The sequence below is a fragment of the Acipenser ruthenus genome, chromosome 12, assembly GCF_902713425.1.
Source record: "Acipenser ruthenus chromosome 12, fAciRut3.2 maternal haplotype, whole genome shotgun sequence".
Lineage (NCBI taxonomy): Eukaryota > Metazoa > Chordata > Actinopteri > Acipenseriformes > Acipenseridae > Acipenser > Acipenser ruthenus.
Window position 1 is genome coordinate 28,375,442 of NC_081200.1, and position 12,909 is coordinate 28,388,350.

A 12,909-nucleotide genomic window follows, 5' to 3' on the forward strand; every position below is an offset into this window, starting at 1 on the left:
ATCTGCAAGACATTCTCTAAAGTGTGTGTATTTTTAATGTTTGCTTTTACACATATCCCCCTAAATTGATCTACCTTTCAAGGCTTCATGAGTTTATGTATTTTTCAACCAAGTTTAAGATGTTTAACAATGTAACGTGCCTTCAAAGAAACCTGTTTCAAGGAGAAAGGAGAACTTTTGCATACAGGTCACTGGAGCTATGAAGTGTCAAGTCCAGAGAAGTTCATTTCACTGCTGATTTTTAATGAGGCTCATAGAGGCTAATTTTATTGAGTATAATGCCATACTATGGCTTGAAACCCTGGGCTCATTAATCTGGTCTCTGTAGAGGTGCCAATTTCTGAGTGCATTAACATCTTTTTGGCTGCTTCTGAATAGAGGAAAGCTGCAGGAAACTAGCAGGTCAAACGTGAACATTTGCAAATATGACCAAGAAAAACAATTTTAATAGTCTAAATCATGTACCTTTTTTGTTATATTTAATGTCTTATCTTTATATAATGTTTTATATCTTCTTGTGTCTCATTCAATTTATTATTAATTACCATGTTTTCAAACTGTTCCAGCAAGAATGTCCTGGGTGGGTGGATTTGGTTCTGAAAAACAGAAATGTTATCCATTTTACTATAGCGTGCAGCTGTAATTTCTGCCCCCTCTACAAAATATTTTTGTAGACAGATTTTCTATTTATTTACTTGGCGTGGAGCACAACGGCACAAATTGGTGATGCAGCCTTAGCGGGAATTTATTTAAAAAAAAAAAAAAAAGAAACTAAGAAAAAAAATAAAATCAGCATCTAGTAGTCTTTTCAGAAGCAGCCCCCATAGTTGAAAAAGGGGGCCAGTGGTACTACAGTTGGTGCCAATAAGAAGTAAGATAAGGAATGTAATAACCTTGGTAGCCACTCTCTTTAAATAGAATATAGAATACATTAAATATAATTTTTTTTTTTTAAATGTAATTGCATTTTGTTTTTTAGGATCCTTCCTTAAGGAACAAACAACCAGTGCCAGCTGCTTACAACAGATATGATCAGGAAAGATTCAAAGGGAAAGAAGGTAAAATGAAGTCTTGTGTTTTCTTTGTTTTTATTACATGACATACAATGATATATGTAAAGATTTATTCGAACTGAACTGAAGAGAAGCCAGAGTGTGTAAGACTTAATGATGACTTTAGTTTATTTATTTTTTTTATTCAAGATAATGAGGAATATAGAAGCTTTTCTCTCCCAAATGTTGCATTTGTATCAGTTGCTATTCAGCACTTGTTTCAGTTTTGACAAACACAAAATTGCATTAACAACTTAAAATTAAACCATGACATTTCAGTAATAAATAAATAATGAAATTTAATGTTGATGTAGCCGCATGGTGAATAAAATAAGCAATCGGAACAATTGTTTCGTGCCAGTATTAATACATATAAAAAAAATTACATTTATTTATTTATTTTCACATAATGAAGGATTCTTAACTGACAGAATATGCATAGTAGTTTCAATTGAATGCATTTATCAAACCAGCATTCCAATTTTAAAATGTGTCACAATAATTCAAGGCAGGTAAGCATATTTCAGGACTAACATAAACTAATCAACCAGACATTTGTCAAGAATTTAGAGAAGTACAGTGCCCTTCAGTCTTGAATATAAATTAAAACACACAAAGCAAATTCAGCTACAAGAGAGAGCCAGGACTGCTTTCATTATTTCTCCAAACAATGGATTAATTAAACCTGCACATATCATTCTCTGAATGGGAAAGAGAAAAAGATAGACATATATATTTATTTTCTACTTGATACTTACTCATGCTTAACATGTCATTTGGAATGCAAATTCATTGTGATTGGAGTTTTTGTTTTTAATATAAGAGAAACAATACTCTACTGGATTACAGATGAAGCTGCCCATCCCACCCCACAATATAACTTACTGTGCACTTATTTTTGGACACATAGTGCAACTGTAGTATATCTGGTCAGACCCAGCTAAACATACATATGGCAAAGCTTCAACTGGAAATCGGCAGTGCTAAACGTATTTGCAAATTAAAAACCAAAAACATTAAGGCTAAGGAGATACATTGATGCATCGTATCGTTTGACAACTATCAATAGTCAACCCTGTGGATCGTTTTTGTGTAAAGGAAAGTTTATTTTTTTAATTAAATTTGGAATCGCAATTATTTTTTGCATTAAGCGCAGAGCTTCTCTGCTCCCCTCAGGTCTGACTCTAAATCTGCATGTGATTGAGCTCACCTTCTCCCCTCTTGCCCCGCCCCCTGTGAGTGTTTACTGGTGGGATTGGATCTGTGCAGGAGTCTTCAAAGTATCAGAGCAAGTTAAGAGCGTTGTGCTAGAATTACAAATACTGTATCCACCGAACTACAATGCCTTCTGATGTTTGACAATTATTTTCTATATTAAGTTGGCAAGAAAGAAAAGTAAAGAAAGTAATGTTTGGGACAGTAACACAACTAATTTGCGTGACCAGTTAATGAGATGCAGAGGTCGCGCTAGTCTTTAAAAATGTGCATTTGTAAAAAGCAAACCATCTCAAAATCTGCGTTTTCAACCATAACATCTGTGTTTTTATATATTGCATCAACATAATTATATTAATTTCTAATGTAACTTTTTTCAGATTAACAAAGTTAACATGCAAAACAGTACACAGTATAAGTAATGGTAGTAGAAATAAACATAAAGACAAGCTTAACATGAAATTCTTTCTTTTGAAAATCCCCCGTTCATGATGTAAAATTCAGTGTTGTAGAACATGTACCAATGTCTCTGCGGGTAGCTGTCAACATCAGAACTATTTACAGTTTTGCTGTTTTAAAAGTTCTTTAATTTTTCTTTTAGCACCCAAGTCAAATTACTTGTGCTCTTTCCAAATCAAAGTCTAAATAATTCTCAGGAGTTTCCATTGAAATTGTCATTAGATGATCCTCATGTTGCTGGTCTGCCCTGTGTTCTGACAGCTAAAACCCTGTTCTGCTGGTACACTACATGGGACCTCTGGGGATTTTATTTTTATTTTATTTATTTATTTATTTATTTATTTTTAAAGAGGATGCAGGGAGCAGTGGAACCATTTTTACATGTTGCATTGCATAAAACTACTTCGTAATATAAACAAAATTATTGGATAGGTATGAAAAGGGGGAATGTTGTCTTTTACATCTGGGTTTTAGAAACGCACTGCTTTATTAAAATACTTTTTCTCTTGATTGGTTGTTACTCTGACAGGTTATGGATTTAAACAACTTTATTTTTGTTTTGCTTTGACCCCCAACTGGTACAAATCAACACAAATAAGGTAAAAAAAAATAATAGATTAACATATTTAATTACTACTGTATATGCATAAACTGATGTAATCAATTGAATATGCATAATAGTTTTTAAAGCGTTACTTGCAAATTTACACAGTAATCCACAGCTCCACATGTATTACTGCAGGTTTTTTTTTTTTACCCTTTCATAACGTCGCCGAATCGATGCATCAGCTTTTTTTGGAGAACGATATACCGATAGTGAAAAATTAGGCATCGCCTCAGCCTTAAACATTATAAAAACAAAACAAAGCCTAAATGTGCAAATGTATGGTTGTGGCAGTTTGTCAACAGACTACCAAGTGGCTTGTTGTGTAATTAACACCACATGCAGATATTGAATGAAGCATATTTATTTTTTACACATTAACAGTTTTATGGACTGTAGCTTTATGCAGCTGTTTTCTCCAAGGCTGCAGCTAAATGTACACACTGCTTATTGAACTTGGCTCTTTTAAGTCACAAAATAGAAAACACTTCTACGCCTATTATCCCCAGGGGGTGCAGATGATAGCAATGTCTAATGTTATTTCATGTTGCCATGACTACCCAGTCCCTGACCACATTCCAGCGCCTCCTTAAGACTCACCTCTTCAAACAGCACCTGTAGAACTCCTCTGTTTGTATCCTGGGACACTATCACCCTTCATGTAAATGTGCTTTATTTTGCTCTTATCTGCCCCCTATTTTACTGCATTTAATCCTGTACTTCAGAATACTGTAATTTGCCAAGTGTTTAACCTGTAGTACTTTGTATTTAATCATATCCTGATGTAACTATCACTATTTAATCATATCCTGATGTAACTATCACTATTATCTGCTGTATTATTGAATTGTGGTTTGTCACACTTGTACTTTGCTTGAACAAAAGTTATTGTATTTCTTGCTCTTATTGTATTACTTGTATTGTAACACTTGAAATGTATTTGCTTACGATTGTAAGTCTGCCTGGATAAGGGCGTCTGCTAAGAAATAAGAAATAAATAATAAGGCTAAATGGACTGTCTCCTAAAATAAAACCACATTCATAAAAGGAGGGTGAGGGGAATGTAATAATTTGCATGTACAGCAGATGCCGGTTATTAGCAACCCTGATAAGGACAACTTTCGGTTATTAAAGAAAAGAATATTGACATTCATTTTATGGAAATAAAGTCCAAAAAATCTCAACATCATAAGGGAATTTTATGCCAGTGCAAGAAGTTCAACTGAGGACTAGTATTCAGTCTCCAGTTTTATAACGCTGAGCTGGACTAAATACATAGTTTAACAGTAGAAGTTTTAACATCTCTGATGACAGTGAGTTTAAAACCAGCAATAATGTATTCCTGTCAGTCAGGAAAACTCTTAGAAAAGCAGGTAACGACAAGGCCAGACACCAGCCCCCGAATTACCGGCCTGGATTTTAAGCATCTGTGGGAAACTGAGGTACTGTCCCCTGACACCGCGGTCTGGCTGTTGCGTAAAGTCTGGTTGGATTGTCCACCTAATCTGGCACAACCGACTGCTCTCCTTATAAACCCTGCACCTGGCTCTAATTTACAATCATAGCCAGGTGCAGGTGATAATTAACAATAAAACAATTAACAGAAAAACAATTAAACAATAAGCAAATTAACAAAATGTGCATACGCACATGTTTTCTGCAGGGAGGATATTAACCCCCTCCCTGCTGTGTTACAATATATATATAATATATATATATATATATATATATATATAAATATAAAAATAAATAATGTATGTGGTATGTTGTTTATTATTATTATTATTTATTTCTTAGCGGACGCCCTTATCCAGGGCAACTTACAATTGTTACAAGATATCACATTATTTTTACATACAGTTACCCATTTATACAGTTGGATTTTTACTGGAGCAATCTAGGTAAAGTACCTTGCTCAGGGGTACGCAGCAGTGTCCCCCTCCTGGGATTGAACCCACGACCCGCCGGTCAAGAGTCCAGAGCCCTAACCACTACTCCACACTGCTGGAACTGAGCAGATTTGGTCGAGCGATAGCAAACCACTCCCCCTTCTCAACCCACTTGTAGTCAACAAGCGATAGCTGCTTTTTGAAGGGCAAAAAGGGCTTGTTTTGTTTCCGCAAGATTTCGCTTGGAATTTAATAATTTTTTTAAATTATTTTTAATAATTTTTAATAATTAAACAACACGGCAGAAAAAGCACTGATTAGGAGTTATTTTTCAGCTTTTGTGAGCACACAAATAGGTAATGAATTTATGGAAAACGTTTCTTTACAAGTAACATTTTGCCTAGTGAAAGCTTGAAAAGTAAATAACTTGGGAAGTATTTGGTGCTCACTATTCTCTTTATTTAATGAATGTATTTTATCTATTTATTTATGGACACCATATCTCTTAAGGGAGTTGGTGCTTTGTAGCTATTTTTAAATTTCCCTTTAAATCCAATTCTGAATAAAACATTGTTTACAGTACACATTTGTTAAGCTAATGCAAACTAATAAAAACTACAAACATTTGGAAGTTTAAACTAATATTAGGTAGTCCAAGGTCAGTGCTAATCAGGGTCTGTGAAACTAGAGGTTTATGTTAAAGACTTTAAGGCTTAAAACTGTTCTTTTCATACATATAAATAAAACTTTATTAACCTTTTGCAGTCCATTTATTAATTGCGCGTCAAGCACGTCAGGTCTAATTAATTTTCACACGCGCAGTTAATTTTAGACGCGCTGTTTAAAAGTATTTTTTTCCACAGTCAAACGGGTTTAAATGGCCCTGCATATCAACAAAGCACTCACTAGGCATCTCCAGCCCCGCCCCACCCTTTCGTTCGCTATAGCTTTCACCTATGTAAGAAATAGATAATAATAAAAATAATAGTCGTACATACCGATCACTCATCTCCTGATCACTCGTTTTATCACCAAACTCCTCAATAATGCGATCCAAGTCATTATTTTATTACTATAACATCTCAAAGCTCTGCAAATGTCTGTGTTCTCTGTGCGCTGATTCACAGGCAGCCAGCTTGTTTACTTACGACCGCCCCATTATCTGATACCAGGGCCATGTATGACTATTCATGAGATACGCCTTTTTTTTTTCCCGACTTGTCTCGGCTCCTGTCGCTCCCACTCGGCAATTGAATGGTTTTCTCGGCTTTTTCCGGAGAAAAAATGACTAGAAACCCGTTTTTTGCGTTGCTATAATGATGTCGGACCCAGTCCGACAAAGGACCTGAGAGGAATAATTGCAATGTCGGACACAGTCCGACAATGGACCGCAAAGGGTTAAAGTGTAAGATGTGACTGGAGAGAAAGTTGAAAAGATTAATTTGTTTTTGTACTTTTTCCAGTACAGTATTATGTTTTGTTATGCCATTAGGACTCCAACAGACACCTATTTATTATGTTTTGTGCTTTTGTGAAACAGTATCTGTTTCTTAAAAAAGGTCTGGTTGACATTTAATGGAAAAAGTCACTCCATAGCTAAGCTTACACTAAGAGGAGAGATATGTAGTATAGATTCTATGTTACGTGTGAATTATATAAAACTGAATTATATAAAATTGCCTGTTTCTTTATTTTTCTATTGGTCTCCTATGTGTTAAAACCTTAAAAATTAAATGCCACCCAATTTCCTTTCATTTGGTTAATGTATCTGAAACAAAACTATAAGGGAGTGACATTGTTGAAGAAAATATTTAAGTGTTCTTTGTTTTGTGGTTACTAAAAATCCAACACAATTGAGCACAGAGAAAGGGGTCTGTATAGAGTGGCAAAATGTGCTTATAAATAGATCAAGCAATCAAATTCACTAAAATTGAAAGATGAAAACAAAGCAGAAACTGTGGACTTTTAATGGTGAACATAACTGGGGCAAGTATGATCATTATTGTGCATCCGAATTTTGTATTTAAGATTGCTAATCTCCTGTAAAATTAATCGGATTAAATCAAGATATCTTGAACTGTCAGAACTAATGACTCGAAGTGACTCAACTCGACTCGAGCTTGGAATGTCAAAGACTCAACTCGACTCGACTCGAGTCCCAATTTGGTGACTTGTTACAACTCTGCTAGTAACCATGCAAAAAATATATATAAATAACCATTCACAAATAATGCCTGAAATGTCAAATCTCGCACTTGAAGTGAGTAGAACAAGCTGTGCAGTACAGTAGTTGCTGTGTGCACTGATTGAATACATTGTAAGCACTTTTCATTTTGGATCCGACAATACAGACCCAGAGTCCTATTGATTTTTACAATAGACTTCAGCTTTAAAGATTAATGTGTGTTTTATGAAGATTTAAAATGGCATTACAGTGGACTTACGCAGCACCCTTTTTTTCAAGCAAAGCCTTTACTTTGTATTTCCCCATTTAACACTAGAACCGCCGCGGTTATACTCATACCTAAAACCGCTGCCGGCAGTCATTATGATGGTTACATTTTAAACAACATCAATATTAAATACAGGGTTTCGGTTGTGCAGATGTTTGATGTGATGTGCTTGAATAAAACTTTTGAGGTGTATCTGATAGTTTGTCTTTTCATTTTAAATGAACAATTAAACATGAAAGGGGTTATTTTCTAACTTACCACATATAAAGCACTACAAAAAAATGAACAACTATAATAAAATAAACATTTCAAAAGAAACTAGAGTTGCTAGCAGCTATAAAGGCTTCCATCCAAGCAGTTATCGTGAAATTTAAGCGCATTGGTTATTATAGATGAAACGTTATTATCACAGCTGTGCTAACTGTCAATTTTGGCACAAATATTAGACGACTTTTGAAAATTGCCCGGAATTTTCATTAAATCCAAGATGGCTGCCACACCATGTGACCAAAGGCCGCCATATTGACCATGACACAACATCCCATAGTCTTCTACATCCGTGTCAAATTTTGTGCGTTTTGGTGCAGCCGATGAGAAGTTATAGACAGTTTTGTAGCCAGTTGCGTATGTTGATGATGTCATGCAGTGCGGACGCCATGATTTTCACTAGCACTTGAACAAGCGTAACAGATGACCATACTGAGATGTTTTATTCCAATTTGTGTTTCAATCGGATAAGTGGTTTCAGAGAAGATGATGTTTGAATTTTGATGATTTTATATTTTTATGGTAATTTTATGTCATTAATCAATGTGGTTGCCAAACCACAGAACCAATCAGCTTCATATTAACAACAGTTAATTATGGACTATCCCTCAACATGTATAGCAATTTTCAGAACTGCAGTAAGCGGTTTCCGATGCATAGGCGTTTTAACAAATTCTGCAAAATCCAATATGGCTGCCGAACCATGTGACTTGCGCAAATTTGCTGAATATCACCATCATCCATAGGCATCTACCAGTGTACCAAATTTTGTGAGTTTTTGAGCATGTTTTGTTAGAAAAAAAAAATAAATAAATAATAATAATCCTAAGAAAAACAATAGGCTTCCCCAGCCTATGGTTTGGAAGCCTAACTAGTGTGTAAACAGGTATATGTACATACAAAACTGTAAAAAAGAAAGTCGTTTTAATTTAAAATTAAAGTATGCTTTCTCTTTGTGTGTGTGTGTCACTCGGTGCAGCACAGAATCCAGATTGAGCTGCTGCAGCCTGCTGCTTTGCAGTTTTCTGATCGAAATGTTTCTGCCGTGGCTAGCTTAATGATGAAATCTCTCCTACTGATATTTTTCCCGGTGCATTCCTTGTAGAAAACGAAGGAATTGATGGCTGCCAAATCCAGTAGCGCTAACAGGCTTGTGTATAAAAATAAAATAGAATATTGTAGGTTATAGTCAAAATAAAACCATGTATTGTAAAAGGCAGTCAAAGGTAGAGGAGGATTTTAACTTTTTTTTTTTGCGACCCTGCCTTTCAAACACCATTAGGGTATTAAATACATATATTTAGGAAAAGTCAAGAACGGACAACCGCATATCTTTCACACACGCAGTCATTTAAATTAAAAGTGAAAAACGTAAAAATGACTGCCATGGCAGTTCTAATAAAGGTTAACTGCACTTCTTGATTCTTTAGCATAATGTGTGCTGTGCTTTACCTTTTGAATTTTAAACATGCCTAATTCTAAACATAGAATAACATTACAGTGGACTTACACAGCACCCTTTTTTCAGGCAAACTGTTTACTTTATATTTCACCATTTTAATAAATGTTAACTGCATTTCTTGATTATTTAATGTAACTGTGTGCTGTGACTTTTGAATTTTAAACAACTTAATCTATCTAGCTAATGTTAAAAATATTATAGTAATATTGCTTGTTATTTCGCCCGTCTTGAGTCAACACCCCTCCCCCACTTTTGCCTTAACAATAATAATACACAATCTGTGTGTCCGTCAGAAAATACACATGACCGTGATTACGGTAACATTTATTAAAACATTTTTAGAAGTTAAAAAACAAAACAAAACCAGATACCGGTATTAGTATACTCAATCTGTTTTTTATAGAATCGCTGGAGTCTTAAAGTATACATGTACAGTAGTTGCTTCTGATTTATGTCATTTAAATTAAATGCACTTCATTTTCTGACATTCAGATTCTTCAAGCTCTGCACCACGCATATTCGCTTCTCAACTGGTCATTTTTCCTAGTTACGGCTGCGCAGCTCCAGGATCGGATCAAGATTTCGGATCAGTGGAGCTTGATCCTGATCCGCCTAGTACAACACCTTTTCATGATCCGGCTCCAGTGAGCCTGGATCCGATCCTGTTTTTTTATCTCGTCAGTACAACCGGCCCCTGGAGTCTCTGCAGGAGATTACCAGAGACCCCTGTAAGGGAGGATCTTAGTCGGGCAATGTTGCGCAGATGGAAAAAGAAAATCTTGGTGGTATTCTTAATATGGGACTCAAAAGAAAGTACCGAGTCAAAGATCACACCAAGATTGCGGGCTTCAGAAGCGCAACGTAATTCAACCCCATCAATTTTTAGACTGGCGCTGCCCACTTTACGAAGCTGTTGGGGAGAAGCAATTAACATCACCTCAGTTTTATCACAGTTTAATTTAAAAAAAAATATTTTGCATCCAAATTTTAATATCAGACAGGCAATCAAGAAGAAAAGAAAAATCAAGATTTGACTCAGGTTTGGCCTGTAAATAAATTTGCGTATCGTCGGCATAGCAGTGAAAATTAATTCCATTGCTGTGAAGTGTTTGACCTAAAGGTAAAAGATAAACACTAAAAAGAAGAGCTCCCAGTACAAAGCCCTGCGGAACACCAGCTGAAACCAGCATTGTTTAGACCTGGCTCCATCCATTGCCACACCCTGCCTTCTATCAAATAGGTAGGATCGAAACCATTGGATTGCAGTGCTGGAGATGCCTACATAATTCTCAAGACTGCCCAGTAAAACCTCATGATCAACTGTATCAAATGCTGCGCTCAGATACAAGAGGACAAGTATATTAATAAGGCCAGAATCAGAGGCTATGAAAAGGTCATTAAACACCTTCACCAGGGCCATCTCTGTACTGTGCTTGGCTCTAAAACCTGATTGAAGTAATTCGTAGTGGTCATTAGACAGCAGATGATTTTGAAGTTGACAAATTTTTGACAAGAATGGAAGATTAGAGATCGGCCTATAATTAGATGGTGTATCCCCATATAATTAGGGGGTGATCGCAGCAATTTTAAATGGGGACGGAGCGACTCCTAATCCTAAGTGAATTATTAATAAGACTTGTAACATAAGGGCAGAGAGTTTCTCTCCCTCTCTCAATTCAATGTTGCTTTATTGGCATGACTTACAGTAGCAGGTGTTGCCAAATCAATTATACAGTAAAGTACAGTAAAACAAATAAAGTAGAGGATTAAGGGGAGGTTGGAAACAATTAAAGAACAAAAACAACAACAAAAGTTGTAATTGATGGGAAAATAGTATTGTAAATAAATAGAGAAAGAAAGAAAGAAAGAAAATAATTAAAATAAATAAAAATATATATACAGTACCCGTCAAAACTTTGAGTACACCTGCCTGAAACCGGCCAAGGAAACTTACTGCAGCAGATGAAAGACGCATCATGCTTAGTTCCCTAACCCAACACAGCGTATCACCAAAAGAACACCATCCCTACTGTGAAGCGTGGTGGCAGCATCATGTTATGGGGATGTTTCTCATTGTCAGAGACTGGGGATAGAAGGGAAAATGAGTGGAGCAAAGTACAGAGAAGTCCTTGAGGAAAATTTGCTGCCCTCTGCAAGAAAGCTGAAACTGGGACGGAAGTTCACCTTTCAGCATGACAACGACCCAAAGTACACAGCCAAAGCTACACTGGAGTGGCTAAGGAACAAAAAGGTAAATGTCCTTGAATGGCCCAGTCAGAGCCCTGACCTAAATCCAATCGATAATCTGTGGCATGACTTGAAGATTGCTGTCCATCAACTTTCCCCAAGGAACTTGACAGAGCTTTAACAGTTTTGTAAAGAAGAATGGTAAAACATTATTATTATTATTATTTATTTCTTAGCAGACGCCCTTATCCTAATCTAGGTGTGCACAGTTGGTAGAGACATGTCCCAACAGACTTACAGCTGTAATTTGTGCCAAAGGTGCGTCCACCAAGTATTAACTCAGGGGTGTGGAGACTTAACCAATTATGATCTTTCAGTTTTGTATTTTTAATATATCGTTTTTTTTCTCCCCTTAACAGTGTGGAGTATGGTGTATAGATAAGTGGAAAAAAATCCTCATTTAAATGCATGAAACTCTGAGGCACTCACACAACAAAATGTGAAAAAAGCCCAAGGGGGTGTAGAATTTCTGTAGCACTGTAGGTACAAACTCATTATATGTACTTAAATGTAAATGTATCCAATTTCACGAATGCAGTCTGTGCTTAAAGTATGAACAACAGCTGTGACCACTTTGTGCAGTCAAAAGGGCTGTGACACAATGTGTCCCGTACAGCAAATAGTGAAGCTGCACAGCTTTTTAGCTGTCTGCGCCGGACGTATCGCTAGAGCCCCATGAAATAATTTTTTATATTTTTTTTATAATTTTTTCGTTTTATTTCACAGATGTCGTTTTATTACAGATACACATTAATAAAACTCCTCAAATAGCTGTAGATCAATAATAGTATAATATACATCATGTCTTAACTACATACATATTTTTCCTTAAACATTATCCAATTTTTTTATTAAACATTTTGACAAACAGACCTCGCTCAGAAAAATCATTTAGTTACCATAATTTCTCATTATCGTCAGTAACAGTAATGTAGTCCCCCACTCTTTAATTAACTGCCTATTTACAGTAAATACTGCCCATGCCCTCTATACAAATACAATAGGGGAAGGCGGAATGCATGTTACTTTGTTTTTCAAGTTCGACATGTTTCCTATGAATGCGCACTTGTTGAGCACATAGTTCCATGCCTTTGTATGTTGCCAGAGCACAGCAGAGATAACAGCAGCTTTATTTTAAATAAAACAATGTTTGCTAAATCAAAATGCATCAACTAAAATATATTTTACGCTAAAGAATTTGTATAGTGTGTTAAATTAACTAAGTAAAATCCATAAAGTAAGAAATCAATGTAAGACGTAT

The 12,909-nt window shown here is 35.7% G+C and overlaps 1 protein-coding gene across 1 annotated transcript in view; it reads left to right on the forward strand.

The window, feature by feature from the left end:
- The window catches only part of LOC117416637 (parafibromin-like), a 123,691-nt gene that overhangs the window by 31,432 nt on the left and 79,350 nt on the right, over window positions 1-12,909 (forward strand). The window contains exon 9 of the mRNA XM_034027914.3: window positions 980-1,058. Within this exon, the coding sequence (XP_033883805.2) occupies window positions 980-1,058 (79 nt within the window). The remainder of the gene's footprint in view (window positions 1-979; window positions 1,059-12,909) is intronic.